At 46.8% G+C, this 14,511-nt stretch overlaps 1 protein-coding gene across 1 annotated transcript in view; it reads left to right on the forward strand.

Annotated features, from left to right (window-relative positions):
• The window catches only part of LOC121835385 (little elongation complex subunit 2-like), an 83,267-nt gene extending 69,529 nt beyond the window's left edge, over positions 1 to 13,738 (forward strand). The window contains exons 13-19 of the mRNA XM_042289558.1: positions 3,850 to 3,983; positions 5,921 to 6,041; positions 7,478 to 7,562; positions 9,136 to 9,186; positions 9,885 to 9,965; positions 10,422 to 10,576; positions 13,461 to 13,738. Coding sequence (XP_042145492.1) covers positions 3,850 to 3,983; positions 5,921 to 6,041; positions 7,478 to 7,562; positions 9,136 to 9,186; positions 9,885 to 9,965; positions 10,422 to 10,576; positions 13,461 to 13,531 — 698 coding nt within the window. The 3' untranslated portion in view covers positions 13,532 to 13,738. The remainder of the gene's footprint in view (positions 1 to 3,849; positions 3,984 to 5,920; positions 6,042 to 7,477; positions 7,563 to 9,135; positions 9,187 to 9,884; positions 9,966 to 10,421; positions 10,577 to 13,460) is intronic.
• The last annotated feature ends 773 nt before the right edge of the window (positions 13,739 to 14,511 follow it).

The following is a 14,511-nucleotide window of genomic DNA, read 5'->3' on the forward strand; positions in this document are numbered from 1 at the left end:
ACACGCGGTGGGACCGGGTTCGATCCCGCGTGAAACCGGGTTCGATCCCGCGTGAAACCCCTTTTTTTTTTTTTCTTTTCAAATATTTTTTGATGTTTACATTGTTTTTTTTTTTTACAATTATTACTGAAGAAACAAAAAAATAAAAAAAAAATAATAAGAAACAAATGTTGTGGACGACACGTCGCTGAATTAAATGGTATGGGATTTCTTTTTTGACACCCGCGAACTCAATGTAATCCGGAGACACGGAAAAATAAAAAAAGAACGTACAAAACAACAACAAGTCTCAAATTATTGAGACTTGTTGTTGTTTTGTCCGTTTTTTTTATTTTTCCGTGTCTCCGGTTTACGATGGAAGTTCTTCACCAGCTCGCCTGTGCTTTTACCCTTTCTTCAATGCAATCACTTTCCACAAAATGCAATATAAATCAGGTAGCGTCCGCTTTCCGAGGTGCCCGTATATGTTCTACAGGAATTGCAGCCAGCCATTGGTCCCGATCCCGTTGATCTATCGGAAACTCTGTCGCACAATGCCACTTCTGTTTCGGACGCAGGACATGTGAGCCAGTTCTTCACGCAACATCTTGGGTGTATTCTGTTCGGAGCCGATCAAAATTCACCACGGGCACTCACTACTCATCTCCAACTCCTCAATGTACAAAACTACTCATTTTGGAGTACAGAACAACGAGCGGAACATACATAACTGCAAAAGAATCCCACGGCGAACAGTTCCCGTACGCCACATGTCGTCTGCTACGGGAAAAAGGAAAAAAAAAAAAAAAAAACACGGTCGGGTGTAGCCACGTGATTTCCGCCACTCGCTCTCTTCTCTCCATTTCTCCGACCTCCGTCGGGTTTCGGTTTCGGTTTCGAGCAGTTGCGTCTTTTGGCTTTATGAAAAAAGTACGCTACTCTGTTGCAAAATATTAATTGGGTAGTCCTCCGACACCATAATAAAGCGCCTGGCAAAAAATTTAAAAAAAATTTTGGGGGGTGTCAGTGTCCCTTTAAAAGGCCGCGCCAGGCAAAAGCCGCTAATTCCTTTCAAAATGTGTGACGCACTTGAGACAGAACTGTACTAGTCTGGTGAAATAAAGACTTTCCTCAAACTAAGCTTTATTTTTCATCTAAGATAAAATAAATTCTTTTACAAAGGTAAGTTGTCTCATGGCATGTATATTTTGGCCTGAAAAATTGATGTTTTGGTTATAGCGCGGTACCGCTTACAGTGCGGATTTTCGCGACTCCCGCGACATACGTTATATGCGGTCTACACTGTATGTGCACTGCTCGATACTGTTACCGCGAACACAATGTCGGGGCCTTATCGAATTTTGCTTCCAAATGGTATTAGTAAGCACTCCATTTTACCGCTTAGGTTAGTGGCCCAGATGACCACTTCCAATGACACTATATTAGTTTTGATGGCAGCCTTTTTATATTCTATGAGATAAATAGCAAAAACCGACGATCGCTTGTTTGCGCTAACAGTGTCACGCTCTGTACAATAAGGGAGTCTTGGAATAATGTATGCAGGCACTTTGGCAAAGCTAAAATTAGCGTTGCTAATGGTTTTATATCACAACGCTATTTTGAGGGTACCCAAAGTGCTTGCATACGTCATTCTAGAACTCCCTAATAGTGAACTAGATATTTTGGAGTATGATAAATCAGACAGGTTGATAGGCATATGACTGCAATTTTATTATTTTACAATTTCAAGCTCTGAACCCTCGCAGACGCAGAGAAAAAATCATAGACCAGAAAATGCCTTACTGGTCCGCATGGCACCATCATTTGCAAGCTGTTGCAAAGATATCCTTGTTAAGGCCTCATCTCATTTGATCAGATCAATGAAGCTGTGAATGTTTGGGTGAGCCTCCTCTTGCACCGCGTTTATCTTATGGTGAATTCCACTCGTAGATCTGGAGCGCTTTCCAAAATCCGCGAGGGAGGCAAAATTCCGCTCCGTGGGACCCGCTCCGAATCGACGAGGGGAAGATAAACTTGCATTTTTGGAGCGACCTCCCCCAAACCCCCTCCCCACCCCTTCTCCCTCCGCCGTATAAAATGGCCGCTGCTTGAACTTGACCTGCCCACCAACGCAGCCGGCTGATCTTTCCAACGACCAGTGATGACTGTCACTGCTTAGCTGCAGAAGTAACACGCGACACAGGCCGGGCGAAATTATACATACCGCGGCGCCCATGTCACAAATAACGAAGACGTCCGCCTTCGGCACCGTCACATACCTTTCGGCCGCCTCGAAGCGGCGGGGCACGGACAGCGATTGCCAGCGTGGAGTTCAGATTTGTAGTACGACTTTAATAAACACAGAGGTAACAAACCATCACTTGCGCGGTCGTTGCCTAACCACTTCTTGCTTTATTTCACGGGAAAAAGCCGACGGAATGCAGTGTAAAAAGGTAAACAATCACTGGCTGCGGAATGAATAGGCCTAACCTTGCGTCTGCCTCCGGCTTTTCTGTCGTTCTTCCTCTCACGATCACAGACGTCAGCGCTTATGAGTTGCCACGCTCCACATTCCCGGCTTTTTATCCCTGATCTACGCGAGGTAGAAGCGTTCGAGCCGTCACAATCCAGAGTAAACACCGACGCACCCGAACAGATCCAACTCCACGACCGACCGGCCCGCCGATCTCTCCAACCTCGCCGCGCATGCGCACCGCCGATTCAGACGGAAGTCACGTGGGCCGCTCTGTCAGTTTCCGGAGAGATCCGTGAAATCCCGCAGAGCAAGTTAGGCGGAGTTTGGGGCGCTCCGTGGAGCGGGCGCTGCCAGAGATCTACGAGCGGAAGATGACCAACTTGAGCCAGATCTGCGAGCGGAATATGCGCGCTCCAAATGGAGCGGTTTTGGAGCGCTCGAGATCTGCGAGCGGAATTCACCATTAGGGTGTGAGGACTCCATGTGGTGGTTGGTCGTGGTCCTCGGTTTCTGTGGTGGTTCCACCGTTGTATGGAAAAATGGCCATTCATCCAGGTGTCATCTAAATAGTCGAGCACAAGCGAGACATCCTGTGTTGGCGACAGCGATGACTGCTATTCTTGTTTGTAGCACTGCAGGCACCACAATCGCCAGAAAAGTGTGCAAAAAGTGACTGGTGGTCACCAAATCTTCGAGGTTCTTTTGGGAGAGGGCGAAATGAGGTCACCAAGGAGGACAGACATTGGATGCTTGAACCAACCCAGCTGATAACGAACAATAACAAACAAACCACCCCAACTGATAACGAACAATGGTCGAAGCGGGAAGGTTGTTTCGGGATAGGGCGAAATGTGAAAAGATGAAACGAGAAGGTCGTTTTGAGCCGAATCGAAATGGGAAGGTACAAACGGGAAGGTTAAAAAGAGAATGGGCCAAAATGGGAATGGGTCGAAATGGGAATCACCCGTCGGCAGCGGTGGCTATGTTCAAATGTGGAGATGTAGGCCCTGCGCACGATACCTCCTCATCCTTAGCCACGCGCACGATAGCATGTGTAGCGTGCGTATTGCACAGGGGGGTGGCATCCAGAAATTCGAGCGCTGCTGCCGACACTTCGCTCGCTGCCTGTTAAGCCCGATTCACATGGTGCGATTTTAATTATGATTTCGCGGTTGCGAGGTTGCTGTTGCGACAGAAAAAGTGCGTTGAAGGCTGCGATGCTCAACACCGCGGCTGCGAAATCGCGAGCAGAATTGCATTGTGTGAGTCAGGCTTTAGGCTGCGTAGTCTGGCTGCCTGGTTCCCGCTCGCATTGCTGGTGACTGTGTGTCAGAAATGTGTGTGACATGCACCGACTGAGGGAGCCGGCGTGACAGCAGTTGGCTGTATAGCAGGAGCCGGTGGTGGCGACAACGTGCCTCCTCTGCCAGATTCCGAGAGCGTCTGCTACCACCTCTGGGAGATGGGTTCGAGCCGCATCCTGCTGCGAGTTCGGGCGCACGCCGTTGCAGAGAACGAGAACGACAGGGTGAGTGCTGTGCTTGCCTCGCACGTGACAGCAGTTGAGGCCCACTCACACAGTGGGTTGTGTTTGGCTGTGTTTGCTCAAAGCTGACTGGCACACTTGCGTGGTTGCGATTGAGTGCATTTTTTGTGCAGCCTTTTGATCACTCGCGACGAGCGAACAAACTGTGCCGTGAGCTGTTCAGGTAGCCCTGGAAACTTGCAAGTTGCTCACGTTTCCTCTTTTATTTTGTGCATCACATTCTTACTGGGGTCTTCAAAATCTTTTGACGCCGTTATAAACTGCCATTACTCATAGATGTATTTTTAGTGTGAAAAGTTCTCTGACTAGGTGTTCGGCATTTCGTGAAGTCCAAATCTGAAGCCTTGAGGGGGGGAGGAATCACAGTAAAAAAGTGTTTGCACTAGGCGGGAATTGAAACCAGACCATCTATATTATTAAGCGAGCGTCTTTCCAGCATTTCGAAACACATCGCCTTGAGCTGAGATGCCATTTGGCGGAAAAGCCCTGCAGGGCGTCTGCTCTGCGTCCGGTAGATAACAACTTGATACCTTGTCGCATGTTTTAATGTGAAACATTCTTCGAAGTGAATGCTGGATAAAAAAAGTTTCACACTAATTATTGTCATTGTCGGGTGGGAAAAGAAGAGTGAGGTCCTCCACGCTACTTTGTTAACGGGGAGGTCATCTCACCAGGGGGGTAGGTGAGGAGGAGTGAAGTAGGCTAGGAGGAGCTGCACCACCTGTGCGCACCGAGGGAGAGAAGCTCAAGAGTATGGAAGGCTCTGGAAGATCGCCAAGTTTATCAGCCCGATTAGCACCAGTATCGCTTCATTCTAAGAACAGCTATTAAGTGCGCACATGTGACGCGTTAAATTACCCAATGAAGAGTGTCATGAATGTTGGCAACTGGCATCTGGAAACTCAAGAGTATCATTAAACTCTTGTGATGCAAGCACGTTTTAACGTATCCGACAAAATTGCCTAGCAAATGGCCATAAAATTCTTTATCTCTCAAATACTGGCAAACCTTCAATGTAGTTCAAATGCAATTCCAGGGCTACCTCAGAGATGACACCAGTGTGCCAGTGTGTTTTTTTTGCACAAGAAAACACAAGGCTTGCAAGCAATTGTGCAAACACAAGGTTGTGCACAATCAAAAGCAAGTGTGTGAGCCCGCCTTTACGTTACGCCGTGATACGACCTTGACTTTCCAGGCCATACGTGCTTCCTACATCACTTGCAAAGCTACTCCTCGAATTGCTTGTTATGCTTCATGTGAACCATGGACGTCCCGGCAACTTGCGGCCATAACTCGATGTAAATCGATGTAGGCTTCTGTAACATAATGGCCTACACAATTTACAGTGCATTCCACTTGTAACGATACCGCTTATATCAATGAACCACTTATAACGGTCAGTTTTTTTAGTTTCTAGACTAGAAACACTCAGTTTCTAGCCCAGATACAACGATAATCGGTTATAACGATTGAATTTTTGGGTTTTCTCATTATCGTTATAAGTAGATTGCACTGTACTGTGTGAATAGGCCTTTAGAGTGACAAGCAGTGTTGAAAATAAAATAAGCACCCAAAAGAGGGTACTCGTCGTGGAAATGGAAAGATGCATATTTGCTACTTCCATAAGACAGAAGAAAAAACTTCCCACCAGCTCATAAATGTGAACGGGCTCAAGGTTTTAAGTCTAGTTCTTGTTTTTTTTCTTCAGGGGCAACTGTGTCTCTTCAGGGGCAGCTTTTATTTCTACGGGGGTAGCTGTCATACTGTTGCAGCCAAATTTCTCTCTGCTGCAGAAACTTGTTTCAAAGAAGGCTGACTTTTCTCTGTATAAATGTCCATGCAACCAGTTTAAGCCCGATTTCTACCCGTGGGATAGACCCCTTCGACATTGCCGTCCTTTTCCTCACATACCCTGACAGTGGAGCGTGCTCCCCAAGTTGGACTACAACGCCAAGTATGGCGCAGAGGCCTTCACCAGGGCAGAGTTGGTCCGGCAGATGGCGCACCTCGTCTTCATACCAAACAGCCGTCTGCTCAGGGGTGAGTCTCTCCTGCTTCCCGCAACTCGGAGCCACAGAACGTTCCCGGACTACCACATTTCATAGGGTCTGCACGAACCAAAGAAACAAGCAGAATTCTCCAATTTGCTAATTACGCTTATCTGGAATAAACCTTTTCCGAGTAATGAGCGCCACGTGGGATGTTGTCTGCAAACTACAGGGACAACACAACCACATCTTTCATAAAAGATGTGGTTGTGTTGTTCCTGTTTTACATGTTTATTCTTTTTCCGATCTCGATAGAGGCATTCACTAGCTTTACTACAGTCCCTAGATCTTCGACTGGTCTGGTTTGCGTCCTACATCATTCATGCATTGAAAGTGGTCCTGTAACCAATGTGCTAACATAATGTTCAGAGTTCAAGACTAGGATGGGAGAGTTTCAGGAAAAAGAGTCCTAGCTGGAGCGAAATTTTCTAGAGATTTGTGTTTTGAAGGTTTAACGGATTTTGTACTTTTGACACCGACGGATGTTTACTGGTGTTTTTAGGGTTAAACCACAATGTTTGCAACTACCTATAGGTTCCAATCGAGAAAGCTAAATGCGGCTTTTCGGCCTGCATAAATAATCTACGCTTTGGAGAAAACTGAAAAACTGTGAGAATGTGATGCTAGTGGTGGTGATAAAATGCGAAACTTTGAGCACATGACATTACCTGGATCGAGAGATACAAAAGAAAAACAAATTCTGTGAGCTGATGTCCAGCTAGGTAAACCCAGTATCCATCAAATTGAAATTTGAGATTGTGGTTGCATGTAGCAATGAGGTCAGTGAATTAAGAAACTTGTCCGCAAAAAAGAAAACGGTATTGTCTTTCTAACTGTCAAATTTTTTTTACTGAAATAAATGCTACAGGTGCCCACAATCTCAAATATCAGTATAGGATGCAACTTAGGCTTAGGTGGACATCGGCTCATACATTCTTTTTGTATCTTTTAATCCAACTAATGTCACCCGTTCTAACTTCTGCATTTTATCATCACCATTGCCATCAGTTTCTCACAGTGTTTCGGCTCTCTGAGATGCGTGGTTTATTTGTGAGGGCTAAAAAGCCAGGTTTACCTTTCTCGATCAGACCCTGCACTATAGGAAATTTGTCGCCATCAGCCGCCGGGAAACAACACATGTTGCAAGCAGGCGAGCAAGTGCCATGACAGTGTCCTAGTCACTTCCAGAGTGGAAAGGAACCTCTGGAGTGCTTTGACTGCGCGCACGGGGTGCACAAGACACTGTCGTCGGAGGTAGGGAGCTCGCACACGAGGCGGACAACCGACGTTTCTCCCTGCCACTCCCACCTTGCGAGTGGCTATAGACACTAGGATAAAGGGGATGGTGATTCTCCGAACATGGCTCTCCAGTGACTCTGGCTGGCGACTCTCGCGACTTGTGAAAAATCACTCTTCGTTCTTACGCAGTGCGGGTGGACGTGAGGAGCAGCAAGGTCCTGCTCGCAGAGGAGCTGGGCACCGGGGACCTCCCGACACTGAGCAGCAGCTTCAGGTGCGGGTTCTTGGGAGTAGCCAAGCACCAGGTGCTTGGTGCGCCCGGCGCTTGGTGACGGTCGAATCTTTTGTACAATGTTTCCTAGTGGTCGGACTTGGTTTACAAAGGAACAGTATACAGGAAAAGTCGGTGCATACATTATTTTTTAACTATCTAGTGGAAAGATGTACAGTGCTTGTAATCTGTTCAGCTTTAGATGCTTCTATCGGTTTCATTTTGGCACGTCGATTAACCCCTACATTCAGATTTCAGATTCCTACTTTTCAAAGTTTCTTCAATTCTGAGAAGTGTTAAAAGTCTGAATTGGAGGAGCAGGTGCTCCAATTGCCACTGCTGCCAGAGGAGCCGACATGTGAAACGTCCATCACGCATGCATCACGTGCGTGAAGCATCTAATTTCAAAACTATAAAATTTCCTAGCAAACACCGTGCAGCTTTAACGTTTATATATAGTTCCCCGAAGACATAGCAAATAGCAGCACCTCCCACGGTGCCCGTGGTTTCACGTGTAGACGGGCAATTTCAAATGTAGTAATCACCGCCGGACATGTATGGCGATGGCCGTCAAAGGGTTAACAAACAAAAGCAAGCTTTGCGCATAGTTTGTATATTGTGCAAATTATCATATGTGTTCTCCGGACTCTGCAGACTATGCATGTTTAATGACATTTGGAATTTTACACGGTGCAGACTATTTACGTGTGTGGACTAAGCAAGGATTAGTTTTTTTCTAGATCGTTCATTACGACGAGGCATATGACAGATTTTGTGAATGACAAGGTATGTTATTGATGATTTATGTAAAGTTCATTTGTGAGCAAATAAAGCGGACATTTGTCAAGGTGTTATATGTTCAATAGCCCGCATCTAGTGTATGGACCGTACCAGGTGCGGATGTGCACCGAGTGAAGGTTATCGAAGGAAAAATTTCCTTTTTCAGCTGAAATTAGTCCCTACAGACTGCACACAGAGTGCAGACTACTCTCCGAAAAATTTGTTCTTGCGATATATGGTTGTCAGGGTTCTCCGCAGAAGTTTTTGAGATGTGGACATATGACAGTTTCCAGAGCGTTGGAGAGGAGGTGGGGGCGATTGCTGCAGTTTTTAGTGTTCCCGGCACTTTCTTTGCCAGTGATTTTGTTTGCAAGGATTAGTAGTTCATTGTGTTGTGGCACATGTTTGCCCAACACAATAGTCTGGGGAATCGCACATCTTCAAGATCAGCATTGCTTTGTTTAGTAAAGGTAAAATATAGAGGTGAACTGGACATAGTACAGATGGGTGGTTAACCAGAGTGGTGGGCGGCAAAGCCACTGCCTCCCACCGTAGGGAGCACCCCGATGGTTGTGAGAGGGAAGAACTCAACCTTTTTGCATTTGGAACGAGTACATCTTGATAAAATGGTAATTCACTAATTCCGAAATAGACAGTCATTCGAAGTACTTGGATTCTATATGGTTGGGGTCGACTGTATATGCGATCAGGAAGGTTCAGATCTTGGTTCAGCCGATAGCCTTCATTTAATTTTTTACATTTTTTGACAGGAATTATTTTGTTCTGTTTTTTCCAGACCCGACGAGCTGTTCTACCGAGCATCGTACGTGCTTGGCCGACTCTCGGAGTAAGCAGGTCTTCTGGAAGCATCGCAGTGACTCGGCAGATTATTCAAAATGTCTAACATCGGGCTCGGAAGAGAACCTGCAACGATACGATTCCAGGCAACCTTTGCGACAAAGAACATAGATTTTTTTTAGAAAACCTTGTAAAACATCCTAGTCTATGTTAAAAACACAGTGACAGTAGATTTATTTGTTGCGAACTGTCAAATCACTTCTTCTAAGCTATAGCTTTTTACAAGAACACTTTACGGACCTTGTTGGCTCGTGTTGATGTTGGTCACACCATACAAGGCCATGGGAGACAGTTGATCTCCCATGGCATGACATAACAGGGTCACGTCGCATCGCAGTGTCATGTCACGTCACGTGACATCACAATATCACATAAAGTGGTGTCACATGATGTCACAGTGTAACACAAGGTCATGGTATCGCACAATGTGATGTCACAATTCCTCTGCCAAGTTCAGCGGGGCATGGCAAAGTGAAACAGTTGGACACTTCCAACTGTAGGCCTTCGTTTGAAAACCGAAGCAGTCTAATTCCTGGGCAAAAAGTGCAGAGGTCTAAACGTCTTTTTCCTTTCTATTTATTTCACCAGATCGTTGCCATTGAAAAAAGTGGTGGTCCGTGTTTCTACTGTTCTAACCTATCTTTAATTAGTTGTGCATCTCGCTGACAAGTGCCAACTTCCATGCAGGCTCGGGCCCGGATACTATATCCTCGATCACAAAAAGGATCGAGCAACAGTGCAGGTGCTCAAGACGGCTGAGGATAAAGGGTGAGAGCATTCACATTGATGCCCAACGTTCTATAGTTTCCCTTTGTCAATCCTAAACAGCTTAAGTTTTGAGTCATGGGGTCATCGTCCTTGCTTAGTCTGAGCAAAATTATTGTCAGTAAAAGTAATGCTCACGTTGCCATTGAGACACACTACAGTGGGAATGTGTATGAACTGATTTGTGCACAAATGTACGAAAGCATTTCCCGAATGTGTGAAATGAAATAAGCCCAGGGAATTCAAATAAGAGTCCTTTATGAGAGCTTCCTTCCAAGGTTTCTTTTTATTTATAATACTGGTTTGAGCAGAACAATGGCGTTAAACTTTATTTGAAGTTGTCCTCGCCCTACGTCCGAAATTCGGCGGGCTTTTTCGGGTCTCGTAATGTAAGTTTTTTGTTTTTTGAGTCGGCAACTCCGGCGGCATCTGACCGTCACGTTCTCCGCTCCGGCGTAGCTCCCTGGATCTGCACACCATGGTGCAGCAGCGAACGTTTGCACTGAATGCCGACTGCGTGGCGGGGCCGGAAGAGGTGCTTCCGCTGGATCCTTGTGTCGTGCTGCCCGTGGCCTTTCGGGGAAACCAGATCCCGGCCACCTTTCCCGTCAAGCGTACGTTTGGCCCTTTGCTACAGTTGTGCCGCCTGCACCCGGTCGCCGGGACTGCGGCAATTGAAAGCACGACATGCCGGCTCGTGTGGTGCCATCTGTCGGCACCCTGGGACCACTTTGGATGCATGTGCGAAATAGATACTAAACACACCGGTCGTGAATGTGTTCCAGGCAGGGGCGGATCCAAGGGGCGAGCGATGGGGGCGGCCCCTCCCCCCTCCAAACAAAGTCGACCCCCCTCCCTCCCCCCTTCTCGGAGGGCAGTTTGACATGGGTGAACTCCTGTGCACAAGAAGGAATGGGAGAATAGTATCCTTAAAAATTTTCTGCCCCCCCCAAAACAGAGTTTTGGATCCGCCCCCTGGTTCCAGGCACCGTACTACGGCCTGGAACACATTCCTGACCGGTGTGTTTAGTATCCTCGACAGGTGTGTTTTGTGCCCTACACCAACCATGCGTAGAAAGTGGTCCCGAAGTAGCGACAGACGGCGCCACACGAGCCGGAGTGTCATGCCGTCGGTTGCCGCGATCCTGGCAGCTGGGCGTAGAACTACCGGTAAAAGATATGAGCAAACGGGGGGTGTCATCGTTGTCGCGGTGTCCCTGCTCCTGGTTGCCGAAGCTTCCGTAAACCATCAAGCGGGGAAGGGTCCGCATATATTAGTAGAATAATCTAGCGAGCGCGGCAGCATGTGTGCCATCCTGTTCAATTAGTCTTCCAGCAAAGTGACAATACGAGTGAATAATACAGTCAAAGCCGAATTTATCGAACCCGTTTACATCGAATTATCCCTTATATCGAACAATTTTTGTGCACAGTAATGTTACAGTGATAATACATAGCAAAAACTATGGTTACATCGAACAAATATAGCAGCCGCTACCGATTCGTTGAATAGACTACTTCCATAAAGCCCTGCATGCAACACGTCGCGCGTTGCACTCTGGGAACTAGCTGGCCAGGGAGGAGAGTGGCATGGTTTCGGTTTCGATCGACACGCCAACAAGAGGTTACACACAGAGCGTGGACTATTAACGGCCGTTATCTCATGCTTTCTGGTCCCGAAAGCGTCATTTGTGGTCTCTAAACTAACCTAAATGGCCAGACCTCGAAGCTTTAGCACAAGCCCCGAGACGTATAGCTTGTCTTAATGCATGCTTGTTGTATTTTTGTACTTGAGCCTTTCTGTTAGCGTTTCGAGGTATGTGTACAAGCCAGTACTGAGAATTTCGGCGCTGCGAAGCTTGGGGATCTTGCTTGTGTGCGAATCAGCAAGCTGTAGCAACCAATATATGCATACATCTAGCTCGAGCCTTTACATTAGTATTGTTGATCGGGAAGTTTGTTTCGTGCGTCCATAGACAAAATATAACTTTTTGTGATTACTGTTTTTCTTAATATGCCTGAGTATGTGAGCCTGAGTACATGTATGCGCATAAGTTATCCTGCCAATCATATAGGCACATTCGCACATACAAACCGTTTTAAGAAAGCAAAAGCCGAGCACTTGTGTGTAGAATGTCGCACCGTTCGCCGGAAGTCCGCCGGACGGGCATGAACCCTTATGCGGTGCGCCAAGCGAACAAAGTTATTTAAAGCGCATTTGACGGTTGCTAATGGCTATAATATTCGTTATGTGTTTGCTTTCTTCCTGACTGAGTATGCCGAGATAATTTCAGACACATCGTTTAGGCACAGATCTTGGGTGACAGGGAAAGCTCGTCCAAAAGGGCTTACCGAGGAGTAGAGGACGCTTGTTAGGGCCTCCGTCGTAGCTAGCCGATCTCGGTGTTTGCGAAAACTTAATCTTCTATCAGCATAAAATTTGAGTGTGAGATATGTGATGACACGAGGAAGACATCATAGTAACTTTTGTGCAGTAGTGAGGTTGAATTTACTGCATTTCCTTAAAAGTTCATGGGTCAACGCTGGGCTCAACTTTGATAATCCTGTGAAGATGTGGCTTGCTTTTCGCCCAATGAAGTAACAAGAAGAGGACGTTTGGCAAACAAAATATGTGTAGGGCTCAAGGTGACCAAATTTCAGTTGTAGTTCACTGCTACTAGACGGGATTACTGACATTGAGCTCAAAGATGCACTCGTGGGGTGAGGTGACTAAGCCACGTCTTACTACGTTTGCATACGCATGCACAATATCCGGTGTTTCGGGAACCAAGGAAAGTGCCCCGGTCTTCGTTTTCTATCGCTCGAGAATGAGTGTATTGTACATTCGTAACAAGTCAGATAATCGAAAACGCAATCAGCGCGTTCGGTCGCGGCGTGATAGCATGAGATGGGGGGGGGGGGGGGAACCTGCTCACTTGAAACCGAAACTGAGTGGCCAAATAGTTCCCAAAGTGCACTGCGTGATATTTCGCCGCAATGGGGCGCGTTGGTTTTGGAAGAAGTCTATTGCCAAGAGTGCCGTTTTGCTCTACAAGCTGGCTTTCTTCCAACGCGAACAGCCGGATTGGGGGAAAGCCAGCTTGTAGGGAACGCTGGCTTTATTATTTTTTTTCTGGGCGGCCGCGGCGGTCGCTTGATAGAAAAAAAATTAAAAAAACTTTTGCGGAGGGAGCAGGGAGAGGGTGCTCCGTGCTCCCTCTCCCTGCTCCATTCGCAATAGAGAATATTATTTATTTTGAATTTCGCGGTACTATATAGCTTACTGGGAAGGTTAAGGATCGGTAATTCAGAAAATATAGTTTTTTTTGGGGTAGCCAAAAAATATCTCTGGAGTGCCCCTTTAGTGTTGATGCACCTTTGGTAGAAGGGGTCCCTCAGTGTATCAGTCCCTGCATGGAAGACGACTAACCAGAAGTTCCACAATCGAGGCGAGTGCACAGCAGCTGGTCCTTATTTTTTTTTCCTCCCCATTTTCAGATCGAGCCTCAAAGAAAGCCAAGAGACAGGCAGCCTCAGCGGGCGGGACGAGCAGCGCTCCAGAGACGTGAAAAAGGGAACCGCAGTTACAAGTGGAAAACAGTCCGCGATAATTCCAGTCATTTGTGTTCAATGTCACGCTGCCTTCGGTGCTTCTGTCTGTGTACATATACCCCTTATTTTGCATCGTGAAGTAAAACGAGGTATTTCCAAATGGGGCTGCATTTCTACGGTGCTTCGATGCAGGCAAGATCCATTTCTATGTTTCTGCTACGGAGGCCATATTTCACCGATTAAAGCGAGATGAACCTCGTTTCCTCGCTCGGGCTTCCGGTTGTAGCAGAACGAGCCCACCTCGTTTCTCTGTCCCCCTAGCCAAAAACCGTTCCCTTTCTTCCAACATTTCATTGGCACGACGAACACGCAGACTCCAGGTGCTTCAGTCCACTGCTTTCTCTTTTGAGGCATTGTAAGTGACCTCTATCGTAGACCCATTTTGAAGGTGTGCCCGCTGTTGAAAGCGTGCTCTTTGCATTTGATTGCATCTTCGTTGCTGCTTGAGCCCTTGTGCGGCGTGGCGTCAAGATCGAAACTCAATGCCACCTGCTCTTGCTACCTGCACGTTTTGCAGTGTTGGTTGGCAAAAGAAATGCTCTCGCGTTTAATAATCTCCGACTCGCCAATTTGCTCCTTGGCGCAGTGATCGGGTGTCAAGTTTGATCCTGTGGCGAACCTTCAGAATTTAATTTTTTTTTTCTCAATTTATTCCTTTCGTTGCTCTTCAACGCATTCACATTTGTTTCGTAATACAAATCCAGGTTTTTCCGGGGGGCTGCCGAAAAATGTTATCGCATTTAAGAGATATCTGCTGAAGCCTTCGTGATTCAACTTTAAATAAATCGTGCCTCCCTCCTGCCGCAAATAAGGCCCGTAACGGGAGCGACGGAAAACAGACACCTCAAATGGAACTTGGACGAGTTCATTATAAGCACCGTAAAAGCGCATACAAACGCCCCCTCCCAACATATTGCCCGTTTTCTATTCCGGGAAA

This window comes from Ixodes scapularis, unplaced genomic scaffold, assembly GCF_016920785.2.
Source record: "Ixodes scapularis isolate PalLabHiFi unplaced genomic scaffold, ASM1692078v2 PGA_scaffold12__126_contigs__length_90152505, whole genome shotgun sequence".
NCBI classification, from domain to species: Eukaryota; Metazoa; Arthropoda; class Arachnida; order Ixodida; family Ixodidae; genus Ixodes; species Ixodes scapularis.